This window comes from Lampetra fluviatilis, chromosome 1 (genome assembly GCF_964198595.1).
Source record: "Lampetra fluviatilis chromosome 1, kcLamFluv1.1, whole genome shotgun sequence".
Taxonomy (NCBI): Eukaryota; Metazoa; Chordata; class Hyperoartia; order Petromyzontiformes; family Petromyzontidae; genus Lampetra; species Lampetra fluviatilis.
Window position 1 is genome coordinate 32,500,499 of NC_136275.1, and position 23,833 is coordinate 32,524,331.

The following is a 23,833-nucleotide window of genomic DNA, read 5'->3' on the forward strand; positions in this document are numbered from 1 at the left end:
TATTGCGTGACAGTACAGCAAGTGAATGGATCGATTTCAGGGGGCAAAATCCATAATTGTTCTGTACAAAGGCAAAGATCCCCCATATAGCCATGACACAGACTGTTGAGGCAAGTGCTGTTAGCGAGCACCTATGAAGGCCGGCACTGCACACGAGGGTGTGGGTGGACAGAAACACGCGCGGCCACATCTGTCTCCCCAGTGGCGATATTTACACACCGCACCAGGTACCCAATTGAGGCTGAGTCGACGTAGGGGAGGCCCAGGACTCAGAAAATCGTCACTGGTGTTGGCCATGAGCGGGAATCGAACTAGGGTTGCAGATCATGAACCGTTGCACTACCACTCCCCACCGTTAACCGTTGCACTACCGCTCCCCACCATTAACCATTGCACTACTATTCCCCACCGTTAACTGTTGCACTACCACTCCCCACCGTTAACTGTTGCACTACCGCTCCCCACCATTAACCGTTGCACTACCACTCCCCACCATTAACCGTTGCACTACCGCTCCCCACCATTAACCGTTGCACTACCACTCCCCACCATTAACTGTTGCACTACCGCTCCCCACCATTAACCGTTGCACTACCACTCCCCACCGTTAACTGTTGCACTACCGCTCCCCACCGTTAACTGTTGCACTACCGCTCCCCACCGTTAACTGTTGCACTACCGCTCCCCACCGTTAACCGTTGCACTACCGCTCCCCACCATTAACCGTTGCACTACCACTCCCCACCGTTAACTGTTGCACTACCGCTCCCCACCATTAACCGTTGCACTACCACTCCCCACCGTTAACCGTTGCACTACCGCTCCCCACCATTAACCGTTGCACTACCGCTCCCCACCATTAACCGTTGCACTACCACTCCCCACCATTAACTGTTGCACTACCGCTCCCCACCATTAACCGTTGCACTACCACTCCCCACCGTTAACTGTTGCACTACCGCTCCCCACCATTAACCGTTGCACTACCACTCCCCACCGTTAACCGTTGCACTACCGCTCCCCACCATTAACCGTTGCACTACCACTCCCCACCATTAACCGTTGCACTACCGCTCCCCACCATTAACCGTTGCACTACCGCTCCCCACCGTTAACCGTTGCACTACCACTCCCCACCGTTAACTGTTGCACTACCGCTCCCCACCATTAACCGTTGCACTACCGCTCCCCACCATTAACCGTTGCACTACCACTCCCCACCATTAACCGTTGCACTACCACTCCCCACCATTAACTGTTGCACTACCGCTCCCCACCGTTAACCGTTGCACTACCGCTCCCCACCATTAACCGTTGCACTACCACTCCCCACCGTTAACTGTTGCACTACCACTCCCCACCGTTAACCGTTGCACTACCGCTCCCCACCATTAACCGTTGCACTACCGCTCCCCACCGTTAACCGTTGCACTACCGCTCCCCACCGTTAACTGTTGCACTACCGCTCCCCACCGTTAACCGTTGCACTACCGCTCCCCACCATTAACCGTTGCACTACCACTCCCCACCGTTAACTGTTGCACTACCGCTCCCCACCATTAACCGTTGCACTACCGCTCCCCACCATTAACCGTTGCACTAGCGCTCCCCACCATTAACTGTTGCACTACCGCTCCCCACCGTTAACCGTTGCACTACCGCTCCCCACCATTAACCGTTGCACTAGCGCTCCCCACCATTAACCGTTGCACTAGCGCTCCCCACCATTAACTGTTGCACTACCGCTCCCCACCATTAACCGTTGCACTACCACTCCCCACCATTAACTGTTGCACTACCGCTCCCCACCATTAACCGTTGCACTACCACTCCCCACCATTAACTGTTGCACTACCGCTCCCCACCATTAACCGTTGCACTACCACTCCCCACCATTAACTGTTGCACTACCGCTCCCCACCGTTAACCGTTGCACTAGCGCTCCCCACCATTAACCGTTGCACTAGCGCTCCCCACCATTAACTGTTGCACTACCGCTCCCCACCATTAACCGTTGCACTACCACTCCCCACCATTAACTGTTGCACTACCGCTCCCCACCGTTAACCGTTGCACTACCACTCCCCACCATTAACCGTTGCACTACCGCTCCCCACCGTTAACCGTTGCACTACCGCTCCCCACCATTAACCGTTGCACTACCGCTCCCCACCGTTAACCGTTGCACTACCACTCCCCACCATTAACCGTTGCACTACCGCTCCCCACCGTTAACCGTTGCACTACCACTCCCCACCATTAACTGTTGCACTACCGCTCCCCACCGTTAACCGTTGCACTACCACTCCCCACCATTAACTGTTGCACTACCGCTCCCCACCATTAACCGTTGCACTACCACTCCCCACCATTAACTGTTGCACTACCGCTCCCCACCGTTAACCGTTGCACTACCACTCCCCACCATTAACTGTTGCACTACCGCTCCCCACCGTTAACCGTTGCACTACCGCTCCCCACCATTAACTGTTGCACTACCGCTCCCCACCATTAACCGTTGCACTACCGCTCCCCACCATTAACCGTTGCACTACCACTCCCCACCATTAACTGTTGCACTACCGCTCCCCACCGTTAACCGTTGCACTACCGCTCCCCACCGTTAACTGTTGCACTACCGCTCCCCACCGTTAACCGTTGCACTACCGCTCCCCACCATTAACTGTTGCACTACCACCGCTCACCTCTGTTCTGTACTGCCCCCCCTCCACCCTTTCACCAACGGCCGTGGATTGATTGAAAAGAGGGCTGTGAGTGTGTGTGCTCATGCATGTTGAACTTCTCTCGCACTCTACGTCGCCATCCGTGCTAATCGGAGGTGCGGGGGAAGGGCAAGAGACGAAACACACAAAAACATTGAAACATTTCCAGGATGCATCGACAAAAACACTGGTGGTGGTGATGATCTGCATTATCCAGGCCTAAATGGGTGCTCACTAAATGCATTCGCTCTTGCACACTTCTTTGTCCGTGTTGGTTTTAATATAATAGTGAATGGATTTAGCAAATTTGCATACGCATTAATTATGAAAGTTATTCCACTCAAGTGAACACAGAGCATTGATTAAGAATTAAGTGAATTTTAATTTGGCAAGAATTTGACTCATTTCAAACATCTGCTTGCGTTTATTTGCAAAGCCCCGAGTAATACAGCAGATGTTCATTTCGCAGGTACAAAGCAGGTGGTGGGTAAATGTTTTATGACATTATGAAGCTGTGTGGACATGATGTAGCTCATTGTGTAGAGCCACGCCTCGACAATCATCACCATCACCATTCCACCAGGATGGACAAATTGAGGCACCGCCTTTTGAGGCTGCACTGCTTGGGGCAGAGTTTGTTGACAGTGGGAGATGTTGTGTTAGTTACGGACATGCCTGGGCCCGTCATAGGAACGTGAAATTCACACCGCTGGCTCAGACCTGATTACGGGACATGAGCAATCCTCGATTGTTCGTTTGCAAAGCTGTAATGCATTCAGAGTGAAATCACAGGAGGATCACAGCATGAAGGTGGAATGCCTAATCATGTTAAAATATTTGCATCAAAGTTGCAGCACTTAGTTAATTAATGAATCACTCCATTTCATCACGCTTCGTCTTTGAGAGCCAACATGAAGTATATTCCCAGGTCTGCCTTAGAAAATAGATTCGTGTTTTATTTTGGCATTAAGCAACTTTTAACACTGACATTAGTTTTGGTTTGCAGAATACAGTGGTACAATTCTTGCTTAAAACTTGTGCTCATTCAAACCGGCGAATCACTCGTATTCACTGTGTTCCCACTGCATTTCCAGCACCGACAACATGGATCCTTCCTCAGCTGGTCCCCATTCGTACCATCTGCACCCTTTTATCCAAAGCCATATCTAGACAGTTCTCCGGGTAACTAATCCGTGTATTTACATGAAGCTCAGCACCTCCAATAATTACACAGCCTTAAAATATGGGGGTCCACTGCCTTCGAGAAAAAGGGCCATTGCCCAAAGCGTCGTATTATTATTATTTTAAATTTTTTCTTTCAATGCCACAGGTTTATTGACGAAACACTTGGACTTCTCCACAAATCTGGCTGTCGCCTGATGAAGCTAGTTGTAATTACTGGCGAATCGTCGTACTCGGATTTTAAATGTTGTGGCTTGGCTCTCCAACACACCGGTTAGTGCTGTACTAGTGACGAATTGGCCACGTTCTCTTTACGTGACAACCCTTACTAGTTGGCTGTGTCGGGTGGTGGCGGGTTTTAACGACACATTTATATATTTACGTGATCGAACCCAAAAAAACCTCTTATGGATGATATTGGCCGCGAAAGGGTGCTACGTGCTAAACGGACTGTGTTGAGTTTATTTTGTTCATCATACTCCTGCACCCCTGCCAATCAACAAATAATTTCTCGTGTCTACATGATCTTGCCGAGTTGGTAGGTGACTTAATCAATAACAGTGTTGGCGCATTCCCATTTTCTCTTTTCCTGCTTTTGCCCCGGTTTATTATATTTGTTGAAAGAAACCGAGTTACCTGGCAGGGATCGGCCCTCTACTGTGTTTTGGAATCGATAAATCCCAAGACAGTCATTAGAGATGACGCAACTCAGTAACCACAGATTTGGACGTTGAGTTTATTGCATTGTTCTCATAAAGATGTTTAAATGTACTTTTTATAGAGTGAAAATACTGTCATCTGCATCGATGCGGGGGGGATGCTCGTTCCATATCCTCTAATTCACCGTAAAACTCCTAAATTCCACTTTAATTAATGTGCTCCTGATGCTCCATAGAGCGTTTTCAAGTCCCAGTGACTCACTGCATGGCAGTACAACCAATCCTGGCGATTCTGGAAATATTCTCAAGTGCACCACTGAGGTTTGCTGGGGTCGTTTCCACTCCGGAGCGATTTTTACTGGAAACGCTGTCATGGAATGTACTCCTCCCTGAAGGTGGATTGAAGCTCAATGAATGACACCTGGTGAGTCTGGGGGCAGATCTCAGATCTGGCGGTGCCATTTTGACGTTACGTAAAGATTCCCCTGGCATAACATCTCACAATGTCAGGCCATTTGGCGGCACTTTCTGTGATGCAACAACTTCGTGGTCCGTGCAACAACACAAGGGTGGGGGTCAGGCCATGAACTGGATGTGAAGTGACAGGCATTGCTATTGGCCATCGGCAAGGACGCACTTTTATCACACCTCGTTCATAAACTAGCGGTGTATGGATTCACCCCCCACCCTCCCCGCTGATTTGACAAATTGCCAGAATTCAGGGCCACGATTCATTTCAAGAATTGATTTTTATTTTTACATCGCAGTGAATGCTGGTACTGTACCTCCAAGTAGCCGTTGAGGTCACGTGAACCCAAAACACACAACATACACAAATCAAAAATATAGATTCTTCGTGCACACAATTTGATTGATGTATCACGAGGTTACGAATTCTCATTAAACAATGGAACGATCCTTCGTCACACCCCTGCCACAAATACGTGTGTCTGTGAGAGATGCCGTGCAGGACACAAATCGAGAGAAGGTTTTGACAACAATTCCATTGTTGTCGTTGCGTGAATCAATCTGCAACTCGGACAAGGCTACGAATACACAGCGATTGATTTATCGATTCAAATCAAATTTATGGACTTGTGTGGTGGCCCGGTGGCTGAGGGGTCAGGCTCGATGAGCCGGCACCGCTGAGGTCTGTGGAGATCACAAATCCAGGCGACAGCAGCCCGTGGTTGAAGCGGCTTTTCAGGTGGAGTGAGGATCGGCGATGGGCTGAGCCCCGTCACCGATAACCCATGCGCGCACACACACACAAAAAAATCACCGTACTACACTTTAATTTTTGTTGCTTAATTTGCCCTATTCCAGCTCTGAGACTTCAACATTTGGTTCACGTTTCGTATATGCCGTGAACACTCTTTTGCAGGGCATTAAACGGGTTGAAATTCGACGTTTGAGTTAATTTTGTGTAATCAAGAGACCAGGATAGAGTCTCATTTGCAATCGTGACCTGGGTCACGGAATTGATGAAAGCAAGAGAAATGAATTAAAGTTTAGCAAAGAAGCAAGTAGAAATTTGCGTCGAGTGTGGATGAAGATGCCTGTTGAAGTGACGTCAGAAGTAGGTCTGTGACATCATCTTCATTGCAGAATTTGTTATTACATTTAAAAAAAATCTAATCATACGATGCTGAAAGCTTAATTGGAATATAATTGGGGAGGGAAGCAGGTCAAAGCAAACAAGAAATTGCATTGGCAGTGATGTACAAGCATACAACAAACGCATAACCTTCATCATTAATAAAACATTATAATAACAAGCGCATAGAGCAAGATAATGTATGAGGAACTTTCCCTTCAACAGATTCAAACATTTTGGGCAATTACCATTTTTCACAGCGGCTATGAATTTATAAATATATTTTCTTCAGTTATAAGACCGTGTTAATGGCGATGGGGTTCGTGTTTTTTTTTTTTAACGAGTGGTTAATTAGTGATCAATTGATTGATTGATCAACACGGATTGCGATGTTTTGCTCGTCTCGGTGATTGAAGTTGCCTCCCCCCCCCCGTCCGTCGCATTCTCTCGCAGCTATTCAAGGGGAAGTTCTACTACTGCGAGGGCCTGGACACCAAGAACGTCACCAACAAGTCCGACTGCCAGAGGGCCAACTACAAGTGGCTGAAACACAAGTACAACTTCGACAACCTCGGGCAGGTGTGTGAACCACCGATGAGCGCGGTTGGCTACGTACGGCGCAAACAAAGTTCAACATGCACAGCAAGGTCGAGTGCGTGAATAGTGGAGGAAAGTGTTGCACACTCGAAATGGAAGGACGTTGGGCAGGTGCTCCAAATCGAAGGCAAACACATTTATTGTGGTCAATCTGTAGAATGCAACAGCACGTGTGTCACACACAGCAATCTTCACCGAGTCGCCATTCACCATCTGGCTGGTGTACACATGCGGTTATTCAAAGACATTCCTGCGGAGGGAGCTGGTAGGAACGTTGGGTTGCTCGGTCAATGGCCAGGGTCAACGGCGGCGTGGTGTATTCCGCAAATATGCCCGACTGTGAGGGCGGGCACAAGCCGGCGTGAGTAGGTTAAACGTTGAGTTTTATAAGGGCACCACGGGGTGACCAGCCCATCCCCACCCAGCCCCACCCCTCCCACCCCCCACCCAGCCCCACCCTCCCCACCCAGCCCCACCCTCCTCACCCAGCCCCTCCCCACCCTCCCCTCCCCACCCAGCCCCTCCCACCCTCTCCACCCAGCCCCTCCCCACCCTCCCCTCTCCACCCAGCCCCACCCCTCCCATTTTTTGATGCACGACGGACGGACACAATAATCCTCTGTGGGCTAGTGGAACCACGTGGTTCCTACCAGTTTAACCTCGCCAGCCACCTACAGGCCCAACTCAGTCATCACATGCTGCTGTACACACATGCATTGATGCACTGCGCAGCACATCAGGATTTTCACAGAACCCCACTTTACTCCCTTGCTGCACAAGGATATAATTAATAGAGTGATCCGTTCCTAATGTGCCACAAAAGGATAAATCCAATCAAAGAGCTTCTTTGTCGTGTGCAGTGGATACCGAGGGCCACTTTACAAGTGGTTGAGAACCTGGCGACATGCGTTCGATTCCAGTCCACGGCTCGCATCAGTGGCAAGTAGTTGTCTGACCTGGTCCTGGGCCTCCCCTAGTTCCACTCAGTGTACAAATATCAGCACTGGGAAGACAAAAGCGGCCAGGCAAGATGCTGGAAACGCAACCCCTGGTGTGCTGTGCCGGCCTTCATAGGTGCTCGCAAACAACACTTGCCCCAACAGTCTGTTAAAGGCTATACGGGAGACCCTTGTCTTTGTTTGCTAAGGTGTGTGCGCTTGTGCTTTCAGGCCCTGATGTCGCTGTTCGTTTTGTCCTCCAAGGACGGCTGGGTGAACATCATGTACACCGGTCTCGATGCCGTGGGGCTCGATCAGCAGGTACAACTCAGCTCCACTCTCATCTCCCCTCTCGCTCTCTCTCTCCCCCACACACACGGCGCTCTCGCATCTCTTGCAGCCTACGGGCAGTAGCAGCAGCAGCGGAGGTGTAACGGTCCCCGCCGCCACCCGCGCCCCTGTCGACGTGATGAATTGTCCCGATTGAGGGCCACGGTTCGGTTTGAGGATCTGTAGTAGTCCGACTCGTTTTAACCATCTCATTTGTATTGCGGTTAGTGAGCGGGTTGTCTGTGGGTGGATTTACCCGCGTTCCGGATTAATTGTGCTCGTGAAAAAAAAAGAAATAGAAACAGTAAATGTGTAAATTTTGACTTAAAGCTTTCGTGACTGCAGGAATTCATATTCTTTGGGTCTTTCGGTAAAGTCTCGTAGATAGAATCTAGATTTGAAGTTTTCGTGACTGCAGGGATCCATACTCGTTGGTTCTTTTGGTAAAGTCATGTAGGTATAAAATAAATTAAATCACGACGTTTCGGGCGCAACACAAGAGCCCGTCATCAGGTGACGGACGCTTGTGTTGCGCCCAAACGTCAAAGAGTATGGATCTGGGCTGTCTATAACGGGACTCTCGGCGAGCACTGGCTCAGTGAATGGAGTGCTGCTCACAGACACCCAATCCAGCACAGCCACGCCTATGACTGTACACGTGTACGCGTGTTTGCTTGTTGAAGGTTGTGTTTTATACAACCACAGCAATAAACAATTGCTGAAGTGGATAGGTTCAAAGAAAATAAAAAAAAACTACTTCGTTTCGATCACAAAACAAGCGGTCGACCGCTTGTGTTGCGATCGAAACGTCGTAGTTTTTTGTTATTTTTTGTTATTTTCTTTGAACCTATCTACGTGGCTTTACCGAAAGACCCCAAGAATAGTGAATGTGTAGTGTTCCACACTCGGCATCCGCGCCTTACCCATTGGCAGCTTCTCGCTTGTGATCCACCCGATGACCAGTTACTTCAACAAACAGTCACAACGGACTGCATTCTACGTCCTCACGCCCATTCTGCATACGTCAACAAAAATGTATGTTTTCGTAGCCTTATTGGTTCATCTTTTACATTGTCTGTTTTCGTTTTAATCAGGACACTTCTTCGCCCACTGACGGCCAAATAATCCCTAGTTTACTCTGTGCGGCTCTTTAGAGATTGCTTCGTAACGTTATTTATTCATGACCGCCGTGGCGTATTCAAATGCTCTGCTGCTCTTGGAATATTACTTTTATCTGGCACTTCTTGTTATTTTAATGGCCAACCCCTGACCAGTTTACCATGGGAGTCCAGTTTACCATGGAAATCCAGTTTACCATGGGAGTCCAGTTTACCATGGGAGTCCAGTTTACCATGGAAATCCAGTTTACCATGGGAGTCCAGTTTACCATGGAAATCCAGTTTAACATGGGAGTACAGTTTACCATGGAAATCCAGTTTATCATGGGAGTTCAGTTTACCATGGAAATCCAGTTTACCATGGGAGTCCAGTTTACCATGGAAATCCAGTTTATCACAGAAGTCCAGTTTACCATGAAAATCCAGTTCACCATGGACAGGGGTCGGCAACCTTCGGCTCCAGAGCCTCTTTAAGGGAATGTTCCGTGACGTTATTTATGAAGGACCGCCATCTTGTATTCGCCACGTGCATTGCTGCTCTTGAAATATTAAGGGGGTGTTTTTTTTTTACCTAATTCGAAACAGATGTATCTTCTTGTTATTTTAGTTGCTGTCCCCTCGGCTAGGTTGACTGAGAAATATGTCTGGGTTTGGTCTACAGTGGGAAAGATGGCAATGCTATCCGTCCGAGAGGGAGGTGAAATTTCCGTGCAGACCGAGGTTTTATTTTGCGTGGCCTCTGATGTTTTTTGATGATACGATGGTTTCCTCCTGCCACCTTGTGGTGACTTCGTGTGTCTGTTCACATCATTGCTAGTGGCCCACATTGTCCACATACCGTGCACTCACGATGTCTTTCAATGATAATTATCTTTTGGTTCAGATTTTTTCGTACTTAAATGTTGTACATTTTTAAGTTAAACAATTGGTATAATCGTTCAGGCGTTTCGGTATAAATGACAGAGATTTTCATGCTGCTTCTCATCATGTTAGAAAATATTGATACTGCAGGTATTGCTGCTGCTGGTGACCATGCTGCTAATTATGATGCTGTTAGTATTTCGACTGACAGTGATAATCCTGCTGCTCCTGATGATGTTGATTGCGATTTTGGTGGTGATGATAATCATGATGCATATAGCAATGCCGCCTTTGCTGCTGCTTCCAGTGATCATCGTGATGCTCATGACGATAGATGTTTCTGACAACGATGATATTCCTGCTGATGATTATTTTTCTAACAGTGTTGATCCTGTTGCAGCTGCTGATGATTGTTCTCCTGTCGATATCAAAGTTATTGCTCATCATGAAAAGTACAATGATTATACTGCTGTTGATGATAATGATTATTTTGATAACAGTACCGCTGCTGCGGTTGATGATGATGATGATGATTACAGCGCCGTTACTGGTGGGCACAGTTGTGCCACAGAGATTAACTCGCCGTAATACGAACTCCGTGACCCTGATTCGTTTCCCAGGCCACAGATAATATTGGTGGCAAATATTTGAACTAATTCAGGGGGCCTCCCTTAGGCCCACTCAGCCTAAAACCTGCTGTCGTGTGTAACTATCAGCACTGGGAAGACAAAGGCCGTTCTCGTCACACCGTCACTGTGTGCTCTATTGCCGGCCTAAAGAGGAACTCACAAACAGCAATGCGATTTTAACAAGAAGGCAGCAATAACGATGATAATGTTTTATTGAAATGAAGCCCCCTTCATGCAAATCACATCTCGGAACGCGATGGAATGTGTAGCCCAGCACAGAGGTGTGGGACACCGCACACAAGTAGGAAAGCAGCCAGAACTGGCGGTACCAACAATTGCCCAAGCTCTGTGATCCTACATATGGGGGGGGGGGGCGGGAAATATTTTGTCTTTGTTAGCGCTGACAACGATGTTGCTCTTGCTACCGCTGCCCTAAGACAACTATTTAGAACTTTACTTTTTTTCTCATTTCTTGAGAACTGCCTTTTTTGTGTTTAGTTTGTTGTCCTTCCCCCGGCCACGTACGGTGCGAAAGAGGTCCGACATTCACACATACATAAGTGTATGCTTACTTATTGTTTTTTTTCTTCAATATAAATAGCCACAGATCCCTCCAACACCAGAAAACACCCCCCCTCACCCCACCCCACCAGACGTTGCAATGTGGAAACGTCTCGCGTGGGGTTTTAACCAGCGGATCAAACGCACGCACGCGTGAGCGCACGCGTGACGCCGTTGCCCCTCTTTCCCGGGCAGCCCGTCATCAACTACAACCCGTGGATGCTGCTCTACTTCATCTCGTTCCTGCTGCTCGTCAGCTTCTTCGTGCTCAACATGTTCGTGGGCGTCGTGGTGGAGAACTTCCACAAGTGCCGGCAGCACCAGGAGGCCGAGGAGGCTCGACTCCGCGAGGAGAAGAGGCTCAAGAGGGCCGAGAAGAAGCGACGCAGTAAGCGCATCCGGTGCCCGCCCCCCGGGCCGTGATGACAAGGAGGATGGTGGTGGTGGTGGTGATGATGATCGTCGTGGTGGTCTTTATAATGATGCTAGTGATGAGCATGGTGATCTTGGTGGTGATGACGATGATGATGATCGTAGTGGTGGTGGTCTTTATAATGATGCTAGTGATGAGCATGGTGATCATGGTGGTGGTGACGATGATGATGATCGTCGTGGTGGTGGTCTTTATAATGATGCTAGTGATGAGCATGGTGATCATGGTGGTGATGACGATGATGATGATCGTAGTGGTGGTGGTCTTTATAATGATGCTAGTGATGAGCATGGTGATCATGGTGGTGATGACGATGATGATGATCGTCGTGGTGGTCTTTATAATGATGCTAGTGATGAGCATGGTGATCTTGGTGGTGATGACGATGATGATGATCGTAGTGGTGGTGGTCTTTATAATGATGCTAGTGATGAGCATGGTGATCATGGTGGTGGTGACGATGCTGATCGTAGTGGTGGTGGTCTTTATAATGATGTTAGTGATGAACATGGTGATCATGGTGGTGATGACGATGATGATGATCGTAGTGGTGGTGGTCTTTATAATGATGCTAGTGATGAGCATGGTGATCATGGTGGTGATGACGATGATGATGATCGTAGTGGTGGTGGTCTTTATAATGATGCTAGTGATGAGCATGGTGATCATGGTGGTGATGACGATGATGATGATCGTAGTGGTGGTGGTCTTTATAATGATGTTAGTGATGAGCATGGTGATCATGGTGGTGATGACGATGATGATGATCGTAGTGGTGGTGGTCTTTATAATGATGCTAGTGATGAGCATGGTGATCTTGGTGGTGATGACGATGATGATGATCGTAGTGGTGGTGGTCTTTATAATGATGCTAGTGATGAGCATGGTGATCATGGTGGTGGTGACGATGATGATGATCGTAGTGGTGGTGGTCTTTATAATGATGTTAGTGATGAGCATGGTGATCATGGTGGTGATGACGATGATGATGATCGTAGTGGTGGTGGTCTTTATAATGATGTTAGTGATGAGCATGGTGATCATGGTGGTGATGACGATGATGATGATCGTAGTGGTGGTGGTCTTTATAATGATGCTAGTGATGAGCATGGTGATCATGGTGGTGATGACGATGATGATGATCGTAGTGGTGGTGGTCTTTATAATGATGCTAGTGATGAACATGGTGATCTTGGTGGTGATGACGATGATGATGATCGTAGTGGTGGTGGTCTTTATAATGATGCTAGTGATGAGCATGGTGATCATGGTGGTGATGACGATGATGATGATCGTAGTGGTGGTGGTCTTTATAATGATGCTAGTGATGAGCATGGTGATCATGGTGGTCATGATGATGATGCTGATCGTAGTGGTTGGTCGTGATTATAATTCTGCTGGTGATGAGGATGGCCTTGATGATGCTGATCGTAGTAGTGGTGGTGGTGTTTATTTAATCCTGCTATTGATGAAGATGGTGGTGATAACGGTGCTGGTGCTGATGATCATCACAGTGGCACTGGTAGCGGAGATAATAATACAAACAGGCTACATTAGGTCGTCATGGCAATAGCAGGGTTTTGTTAAGAAAACAGCTACACGCCCATTAATTTAAGGACACACTGTACATCTCAGTTGGTATCGTGGTACGAGTTGTGAGGATACGAGTACAGATCGAGGCCGAGCATGATTGAGCACTATCGTGAACATCATCATCATCGTGGAGATGTTGTTGTTACTGCTGCTGCTACGGTTCCTGACGGTGGTGATTGTCGCTGTCCTTCACCCACGCCGCTTCTCCAGAGGCACAGAAGAAGCCCTACTACTCCGAGTACTCGCCCGTGCGCCTCTTCATCCACTCTGTGTGCACATCCAGCTACCTGGACATCTTCATCACCGTCTTCATCGGCCTCAACGTGCTCACCATGGCGATGGAGCACTACAACCAGCCCAAGGTGCAACGTGCACAAAGACACTGAACCCCCCCCCCCCGTGTAGCCACGAACAGGCTGTTGGGCCAGGTGCTGTTTGCGAAACACACTGTTAAGGCCGGCACCTGCACACACGAGGGGGGTGGTGGTGGTCAGCACCACGACCCGGCCCCGTTTGTCCTCCCGAAATGCTGACGTCTCACTCTCCACACCGGGTGCTCATTTGAGGCCGAGCCGGCATCGTGAGGAAGGTTCACGGCAGGTCGGGATATCGCCTGGCAGCTGACGTCACCTGTGGACAGGCGACTGCCGGCCGTGTGCGCAATGGATCGTTGCGCGTTCGCGCGAACCACAGTGGAACTTCTCCCCCGCGCTCACACTCATGCACGCACGCGTTACTCATTTATGGCCGAGTCGGCCTTGTGGAGGCCACACGCATGTCGCACGCACACACGCGTGCGTGCGTACACGCACGGCAAACTCGAGCAGCCTCGAGGATTTCACTCTGTGGCACGCGGAGAGCACAAGCCTAGCAAGTCCGTCGTCATTCTCGTTTGTGGTAAAGCACCGTGGAGTGCGTCATGCTACTGGTAATTGTCCTTGCACCTCGTAACCTCACCTCGTTGTAGCCTCACCTCGTTGTAACCGCGCTTTCCTCTCGCCCGTTTCGCCGCTGGCCGACAGTCTCTGAACGAGGGCCTCAAGTACTGCAACTACGTCTTCACCTCCGTCTTCGTGCTGGAGGCCTTGCTCAAGCTGCTGGCGTTCGGGATTCGACGCTACTTCAAGGACAGGTCAGCACACGTGCCCGGGCGGCCTTTAACACAGCGGCGATGATCACGATGATGATACAACTGAATTAATTCTCTGAATTAGCTTCTATGCGTCTAGATTTGTCCTCCCCTCGGTCAATTGCATAGTTATTATTTAACTTGTAACGAGTTTCCTCGAGCGCCTCGCTCGCAATGCTATTTGACTGCCCCTGTCTGTCATAGCAGTGTGGGATTTCTGCCACTGGCTCAGCCCCAGCAGTGCAGATGAATGCCACCCCCATTGCTGTTTTAAGCAGAGAGACATTTTGGTTATATCTGTACTCACAACGAGACGTTTGTCTCAATGGGCTCTTACCTGATTGAGTTGAATGAACCTCCAGTATAATGCTGGAGGTTTGCTGGCAGGGGTAGTGTTTAAATATCATACCAATGTACTCTTTGGTTCTTTCGGTAAAGTCACGTAGGTATAAAATAAAATAAATTAAATCACGACGTTTCGGGCGCAACACAAGCTTCCATCATCAGGTGGGACAACCACAGCAAGAAACGATTGCTGAAGTGGGCAAAAGGGCTGCTGTAACAAGAGGCTATATAGATAAGGGAGGGGGGAGGAGCCAGGGAGGAGTGAAAGAGAGGGGGGTGTGGGGTAGGGGGAGCGCCCCACTCCCCCTACCCCACACCCCCCTCTCTATCTCTTCTCCCTGGCTCCTCCCCCCTCTCTTACCTATATAGCCTCTTGTCACAGCAGCCCTTTTGCCCACTGCAACAGTTGTTTCTTGCTGTGGTTGTCCCACCAGATGACGGACGCTTGTGTTGGGCCCAAAACGTCGTGATTTAATTAAATTTTCTACCTACGTGACTTTACCGAAAGAACCAAAGAGTATGGATCCCTGCAGTCACGAAAACTTCAAATCTAGATCATACCAATGTATGTTCTCACGGACAACTTCGACTTCATATAAATGCGGGTCAAATTTTGAATTACCAAACACCACGCGTACTATAGTCGGGGAACGTCTGTTGTCAAATGTACATGCTAAGTGACGACGGTGGCGATGGTTTTTGTGATTGACGTTCATTTTGTACCTGTGCAGGTGGAATCAGCTCGATTTGGCCATTGTCCTCCTGTCCATCATGGGCATTATCCTGGAGGAGATTGAGATCAGTGCATCCCTGCCCATCAACCCGACCATCATCCGCATCATGAGGGTCCTGCGCATAACACGCGGTGACTCACACACTCACCTCGCACACTCACGCACACTCACGCAATCACTCACACACTTGCTTGTTCACTCACCCCGATACCAACTCACTCAATCACCCACTCGGTCGCCTACCCCCCTCGTGTGCCTTGCCGGCCTTCATAGATGCTCGCTAACAGCACTTGCCCCAACATCCTGTTCAAGGCTACACGGGGGATCTTTGTCTTTGTGCGTGTGGGTGCGTGCTTGTTTACGTGTGTGTGTGTCTACGCAGTGCTGAAGCTGGTGAAGATGGCAACGGGGATGCAGGCGCTGTTGGCAGTGGTGGTGCAAGCGCTCCCCCAGGTGAGCGCTTGCACGTGACGCGTGGCACCGGCAGTGACATGGTAAACACGCGGGCTCTGCTCGTGCCTTCATTTCCCCCACTGACAATTTTTCGGGTCGCCGCCGGACTTGAATAGGCGCGTGACTTGTCATCGCAACTAAATGAAGAGGTATGCTGGATGTGGTGTGCCAGGTGCTGTGACTAATCTCTGGCTCTATTGCCATGAAAATGTGCAGCGGTTATAACTTATAACACTCGGCTCACACTTGTATGTACGTGTGTATGTTGAACTTCTTTCGCACCGTTTGCTACCAGCCGTGCACATCGGAGGTGTGGGGGAAGGACAATAAACCAAACGGAAGAAAAAAATTACTTTTAATGAAATGGGTTCTCCAGCTAGATGATTTAAAAGTGCATAGCTCCAGTGGCTTCCTAATATCGGAAGGAAGAGCGTTCCAGACGGCCGTAGAAGCACATCTGAAACCGCGCAATGCGGCGACCGTCTTTGTCGATGACTAACCAAAAGGCCGCCGATGCTGCGAGTTCGCTTGATGGTTTATGCTCCTTGACGAGCTCAGCAAGGCATTGTGGTTCATTTGTGGCAAGCACTTTGCATGTGACGACACAAGTTCAAACTCCCGCTTGTCGGTCTACCCGGAGAGCCATCGTCCACCCAGGGTCAACACAACGAGCACCCATTTGTCAATAATGGCTATTCTCAGGATAGACTAGCCCTCGTCGTGGGAATGTAGAATTTCCGCCACTCGCTGGGGGCCACCACTGGAGGTGATCCTCTTGTGTGCGTCCGCTGCAGGTGGGGAACTTGGGCCTTCTCTTTCTCCTCCTCTTCTTCATCTACGCGGCTCTGGGGGTGGAGCTCTTCGGAGGACTCAGTGAGTACACCACCTTCTCCGTCGTCAGCAATGATATCGTCGTTATCACCGTCGTGGCTAACATCGCCAGCATTGTCACCTACATCGCTATAAGCACGGTTATCAGATGATTATTGTCATCATCACCGATTAACGCTACGACCGTCATGGCTAACATTGTAAGCACATTTGCTATCACGACCACCCGCGTCATAATTCACATCACTGGAGCCTCTCCTTGCAATCGCCACCAAAAGGAACAACGCTTAACATCACTGTTATCACCCTCACAAACAACACTGTCATTGCCACGACCACAACAATCATCACCACCGTCACCTTCATCATTGCTCTGAATGTATCATTTGTATTTTACATTTATATACGTGATGCATGTATTTCAGTTTGCTGTTAGGGCCAGTGTTTGCTGCCCTTACCGTTTGGTGCTCACGTGCCTTCACTCCGTGTAATATGCGCCCATGTTTACTCACGATGGTCAGTGCAGCTGTGTGCGTGGGCCACAGCGCTAGAAGATTAGCCACGTGAGAGTCGGGGAAGTGCGTGGGGAGTGTTGGCGCAGTGGTCGGCGCGCTGCGCCACGAGGCCGGCGACCCCGAGTTCGCTTCCCGCTCATGGCCAACACCAGCGACGATTATCTGAAGTTGTCCCGGTCAAGGGCCTCCTCCTAGATTGCCTCAAGCGAGTGCCCGGTGCGATGTTTACACATCGCCACTGGGGAGACAAAGGCAACCGAGCACGGCGCTGGCCACCCACCCCCTTCGTCGTTCCCTTCAGGGCTGCTCGCTTAACAGCACTTGCCCTAGCGGTCTGTCGAGGCTACACGGCGGCATCTCTGCCTTTGCGTGGCTATTCACGGCGGTGGATGCGTGGTTGCGTGCCGGCCGCAGCTTGCGAGGACTACCCGTGCGAGGGCCTCAGCCGTCACGCCACGTTCGAGAACTTCGGCATGGCGCTGCTCACGCTGTTCCGCGTGTCTACGGGCGACAACTGGAACGGCATCATGAAGGTGTCGCCACGCGGCCTCCCGTCGACTCGGCTCCTCACGCTAACCTCCCCCTGCCTCTCCCCCCCCCCCCTCTCATTTGCCCCTCCCCTCTCATTTTGCGTTGCTTCAATCCTCTCTTCTGTCTTACCATATCTAATTTTTTTTACGATCAGTGGAAACAAGAAGATGCTCGGTGTAGTCGGCACTTTGCTTCGTTCATCATTTCGTTTTTTTTTACTTTGCTTTATGTAAACCCCCACCTCTCGCTCACTTTCTCGCTCACTCTCTCGCTCTCTCTCGCGTCTTGCCTCCTCTCTTCATTTGTTTTGCCTTGGCATTCCCCGCCCTTCTCTTTAGCTTATCTCGGCATTCTCCTGTCTCTCTCTCTCTCGGTCTCCTCTATTCTCTCTTTCTTTGTCTATGTTGTCATCCCATCTCCTCTTCCATTCTCTCCCCTGCTGTTGTCATCTTCTCTCCTCCTCCTCCTCCTCCTCTCTTATTTGTGTCTTCCGCTCTCTTGTCGTGCCCCTTTCCTCGCCCTCTCCCATTCCTCCTCCTCCTCGTCTCCCTCCTCTCTCCGCTCGCTCCCACTCCTCCTCCTCTCCTTTGCAGCTCATCATCTCCGTATCTTCCTACCTCTCTCTTTTCATCTCCCGTCTAATCCTCTCGAATCCCTCTTTATTCTCATCTATTCTCCGCGATGCATATACGGGGAACTCCTTTCGCACCGTACGTAGCCAAGGACGACGAACTAAACGCATGGACAAAAAATCGTCGCAACAACCGTCGTTACCTCCACCACGTGGATTTACAATGTGCAACTCACAACTTGGCGCAGAACTGCTCTGCGCCTTTCCCGACACGCACCCCTGGCGAAGCGGGTTCAGGCATATTTTGGAATTAATGACGCATCACTGATGTCAGGCTCTGCGGCTCGTTAGGGGTAATTGATCGCGTGCCCGGATACGGCTGTTGCCTAATTGAGAGGGGTTTGACAAACGACGGCCGAGAAAGTTTAAGGCGTTCGTCTTGGTCGCATCGCTGGGTGCGATTGTGCGGCGACATCGTGTTCACAATCTCGTTTTAAATTTAGCTGCAGGAGCTTTTTACACGCACGACTCGACTGACTCCGTCCTCACTTTATTCTTTTGGACTTTTTTTATTATATCCCTCCTCGCGTCCCCCCACTCCGCCCCGATTTTATCCCGGTTTTGATATCGGCGGCGTCAGCATGAGATGGAGAATACAATCCAATGTGTCGAGTTTGTTGGCTACGTACGGTGCAAGAGAAGTTCAACATACATAAATACAGCATAGCACCCACCCCATGACAGGGAATGATGAGTGGAAGGAGATATCACAGAACTACTTCTGAAATATATGAAAGTGTAATTTTTCCCACACTAAGAGCAGTACTTTTTTTTTCCAAGCCCCACTGTTACAGAGATGAATTTAATCTGCATGGCAGTCGAATTTTTTTTTTTTAACGCGCAGAATTTCACAGAAATAACCAGGCGATGTGAGACTTCAACACCCGATCGGCTTCAAGGTGCCAAGCCGGTGGCAGTAGAGCAAGCAGGCTCCTGACCTCGCAGTATAAATGTTGTGTTAGCCATTCCCTTGTACGCCCGGTGGGTTTTATCCGTGTGCGCCGGATTCCTCCCGCATGCAAAAAAACGGTCACTGAAATAAAAATTGCCAAACATCCCTTACAAAAAGCGATCCCTTGAAACTCCATTGACGCCCTCCTGGGTAAATAAGGGGGGGGGGGGGGGGGGCTCAGTATCGCGTCAGAGAGTGAGCACGCAATTGCAGGGCTGCACCTTCACCTCTTTGCGCGCGCCTGCCCGCCCCCACGTGCCCAGGACACGCTGCGCGAGTGCAGCAGCCTCGACCGGCAGTGCATCTCGTACCTGCCCGTCATCTCGCCCATCTACTTCGTGACGTTCGTGCTCACGGCGCAGTTCGTGCTCGTCAACGTCGTGGTGGCCGTGCTCATGAAGCACCTGGAGGACAGCGCCGAGGACGCGCACGAGGAAGAGGAGGAGGAGAACGCGGCGCGCATCGCGGCCGGGATCATCGGCGCCTCCGGCCTGCCGAGTGCCACCGCCCGCCTCCTGGGCATCGCGGTGCCCACCCCCAACCCCGGCGGCAACCCGGCGCTCGTGGCCGTCTCGTCGCCGTCGTTCTCCCCGGCGCACTTCCGCTGCATCGCGTCCTCGCCTTCCTCCTCCGCGGCGGCGGCGGCGGCGGCGGCGCTGGCCGGGAGCAGGGGATCGAACCCTCGCCGCTCCGGGTTGGAGCTCCGCGCCGCTCGACCCCCCGGCCGGTTGAGCAGCGAGCTCACGTTCCGCAGGCCCAGCGTGGAGGCGAGTCGCGCGTCCCCCTATCGATCGTCAACGGCGGCGCTGCGGGTTAGCGTGCCGCGGCTATGAACCCGGCGAGCTAGCGAGTTGGTTAGTGACGAGTTGGTCAGTGAATTGGTGGCGCCACGGTGCTAAGATGTTTACTATCTCACCTGCTATACAGGAGAGCGTGGGTTCCATCCCGACCCTGGACCCTGATGACACCTGTATATTTGGAGCTTGCATGTCTCTTTCCCCGTCGTCACCTGGATTTTCCTCCGGGTACTCGGATTTTTCCCTCCACAATTAAAATCAACGTGCGTTCAGAGTTTATGGCTGCTATACATTTCCACGCGATGAGCCACTTTGTTGAGCTATCATTTGTGGCCAGGTCGCATCTGGAAAGATAAAAAAGTTATATACAGCTCAATGGGCTTTAGCTGGTAAAATAAAATAAAAATGGAAACGTTTTTAGTTTATAACATTTGATATTCGTACCATTCTTGGAGTGCAAGGCTACCGTGAAGGTGCAGTGTTTCACAGACACAGCCTGCGACAGTTGTATAGCAAGGGGCGATGTTGCCGAGTGTCAACCGTTTGAGTTGCTTGTGGGTAACTTCTACGAATTTTGGCAACTTCGGACCATAATGCCGGCACACAGTTGGAGCTACTCGTTTCAAATGACGTCATGCGACCAATCGCGAACACTGTTCTTGTTAATTCGACGGCAGCAATAACCAGGGCGGCCTGCCGGTTCGAACCACGAACCTCTACAATAAGCGGCGAATGCGCTACCGCTGGGCCTTGGCCGCGATATCTGAACGTTGATCGAAACGGCCAATGCACACATGTGTACAAAAAGACAATGACAAATATCCCCTGTGTAGCCTTAACCGACTGTTGGGGCAAGTGCTGTTAGCGAGCACCTATGAAGGCCGGCATGGCACACGAGGGCGTCGGTGGCCAGCAACCACGCCTGGTGGCAATATTGTGATAAATATTGCCACACACGTGTACACACACACGCACTCACACGCACTCACACACACATACGGTTAACACACTATGCGCTAGAGATGCATTACCATTGCCTGCGTCGTCAGCCATTTTTTATATACTTGTTTCCTGTTTCGGGCAGCGTTATTGACGAATATGTGGCGCTCGTCATTTGTGCTTGCGCGCCACTGCCAACGCAGTATTACAGGCGCGCTCTACGCATATTTGACGTGTGTGCGTGTGCACGCGCGCGTGATATGCTTCCCCACCGCAGAGCGTGGACGACGGCTCCCGGCTCGAGACGCTGGGGGAGCAGACACTGCTGCTGCCCGCGGTGCGGCACGTCGAGGTCAGCCGAGCCCTCTCGCTGCCCAGCGATGCCCTCGCGAGCACGCCCGACTCTCAGCAGCAGCAGCAGCAGCTGCAGCAACAGGAGCAGCAGCAGCAGGGAGCCTCTGAGAACAGCAGAATGCCGGATGTGGAACCAAATCGGGCGGCTAAGAAATCAGGTGAGCGTCCAGGAGGAAGCGATGCATCAGAAGTTTCCGGGTGGGGAAAGGGTAATGACGAAGGCGTGGACATGCAATGCCCTGCTCGCTCCACTGCTGGTGGTAGGGCCCCCACGAGAAGGAGCTCCAGAGAGCCTCTCTAGAGGACTGTTGGCTTCTCCGTTCCACGCCGAGCAAACATCTTCAAAAATGTGGTGTACCCCACCGAACCCAGTCTGCAGATTGCGTGGACATGGGCCCTGGGGGTGGGGGGGGGGGTGCCATTTAAGAAACCTGCCCCATTGTTTCAACTGAGAAATCAAATAGAAATGCAGACCTTTGCAATGGGTTCAGTGGGGTTGACCATTACACCATGGCTGCTTTGACCGAGTGGCTCAGAGGACAAATATAAATAATAACGTACAGCCCTGTGTCAATCCCACCGCTGGGACGAAGGCCTGCCTGTCCTATGCGATTAGACAAAATACGGCTGCGCTGGGTGGCGCGTGTGCGTAAGGTGGGAGAGGTCCAATTACCGAGACGGGCGTTAGAAGCAGTCACCAAGAGTCTGGCGACCAAAGAAACGACAAGAACTACGATGATGGGAGACTGTGAGGGCAGATTGTAGAGGTTGCTGGACACACCCTAGAGCTCCTAGAGGTCACTGAACAGATCCTAGTGGTCACTGGACAGATCCTAGAGGTCACTGGACAAATCCTAGAGGCCACTGGACAGATTTTAGAGGTCTTATAGGTCACTGGACAGATCCTAGAGGTCAGATCCTAGAGGTCGTGTGTCAAATGTGCAGCAGTAGCTGCGGGATCTGGCGTCTTCATCTTGCACTGAGAGTCGTGCACAAGCACAAATGAAAATAAATACATTAGCAAAATATAGCCGCATTCATCATTGCCAGTGCCCTGCAACAGAAACATGGAAAATAGGCTGACATTTTGGAAACTGTGCCTTCTTCTTCAAAGCAAAAAGCCAAACAAACAGCCTGATTATAGGGATTCCACCAGTACCAGTGATACTGTTGATATTGCTCATGATGATACTGATCATGATAATCCTCATGCAGATGATGCTGTTGCTGATCATGATGAAGTTGTTAGTGTTGCTGATGTTGATGACGATTGCTCTTGCTGATAATGATAATGCATTTGCTCCTGCTGCATCCGATGACGATGTTGATGTCATTGCGCCTCTGTGGCAGATTCCATGGCAGCCTGTGGCATGGCAGCGGCAGAGGTGACACCGTCAAGCTCAGCCAGTGACCGCAATGGTGGACCTGTGACACAGGAGGTTGAGGTTTGTGCCCCTGCTGTGACACCACCTTCATCATCATCCCCAACATTATCATTGTAGTGGGTCAATATGCATCACCCGTCGTTACCACCACCGCTCACCACCGCCATGTGTGTGGTTCACGCTGTACGATGCAATCTGCCACTTTCATATCGGGTTGTTACTTTCGCTTGTTGTGTCATCGATAATCGCCTGGCGTGGTGAAGTGTGGTTAAACATGCCCCGTGACTGACACGGCATGATGAGGCCTTCATAAGGCAGTGGACAGCAATGTGTTTTTTTTCTAATACTGGATATATATATTCTTATACGGTGTATTAATGGGTTACCTCGTGAACAATCACTTTCGAGCACGCCGTTCGCTTTTAAAGCTCTCACGGTCCATACGGGTTGATTGTTACCAAGATTGAACTGTGAACGATAATCGATTCCGTAAACGATAATCATTCACTAACCGATTAACAACCCTTGACCCTTCAAACCTACACATTGGCAGGCGTGCAGCACCTCGAATCGGTCACGTGAAGTGAGGGCGAAACAAGCATGTCCGCTCAGTGATCACGTGCCTACCTGGACTCATAATGGCCATGCGGGAGCACATCCGTGCGAGCGTTGTAGATGTAAATCCTTCTATTAATCCACTGCTGGATGAGAGCCCCCCAGTCCCCCCCCCCGCACGCCACACAGCTCGTGGGGTGTAAATCCACCGTACTTCATCACGCTGGTCTGTGCGTGGCTTGGTGAATGCGTAGATCACAGATGAACAGGGTGGTCCAGATGGCTTTAAAGAAAGGTTTATTTAAAACAAAAATGAATGTGCAAAGGAAAAACATGCAATGGGTCAATTCATTTGGGTTTGGGTCACAAGATACCTGGACCACTCTGTGTAAACTTCACTGCGGTGCCCTCAGCCGGCCACTGCGTGCGAGGGTCAGAGTGCCTGGCAGTGTCAACTCGGA

General features: G+C 50.4%; 1 protein-coding gene across 2 annotated transcripts in view; it reads left to right on the forward strand.

Annotated features, from left to right (window-relative positions):
* Nucleotides 1–23,833, forward strand: part of LOC144934781 (voltage-dependent T-type calcium channel subunit alpha-1H-like) — a 296,378-nt gene that overhangs the window by 264,094 nt on the left and 8,451 nt on the right. For both annotated transcript variants that reach the window (XM_078860925.1, XM_078860935.1), the window contains exons 23-34: nucleotides 6,615–6,740; nucleotides 7,928–8,017; nucleotides 11,391–11,583; nucleotides 13,432–13,583; nucleotides 14,244–14,353; nucleotides 15,427–15,560; nucleotides 15,812–15,882; nucleotides 16,677–16,755; nucleotides 17,643–17,761; nucleotides 19,606–20,109; nucleotides 21,356–21,590; nucleotides 22,783–22,877. In XM_078860925.1, the coding sequence (XP_078717051.1) occupies nucleotides 6,615–6,740; nucleotides 7,928–8,017; nucleotides 11,391–11,583; nucleotides 13,432–13,583; nucleotides 14,244–14,353; nucleotides 15,427–15,560; nucleotides 15,812–15,882; nucleotides 16,677–16,755; nucleotides 17,643–17,761; nucleotides 19,606–20,109; nucleotides 21,356–21,590; nucleotides 22,783–22,877 (1,908 nt within the window). The remainder of the gene's footprint in view (nucleotides 1–6,614; nucleotides 6,741–7,927; nucleotides 8,018–11,390; nucleotides 11,584–13,431; nucleotides 13,584–14,243; nucleotides 14,354–15,426; nucleotides 15,561–15,811; nucleotides 15,883–16,676; nucleotides 16,756–17,642; nucleotides 17,762–19,605; nucleotides 20,110–21,355; nucleotides 21,591–22,782; nucleotides 22,878–23,833) is intronic.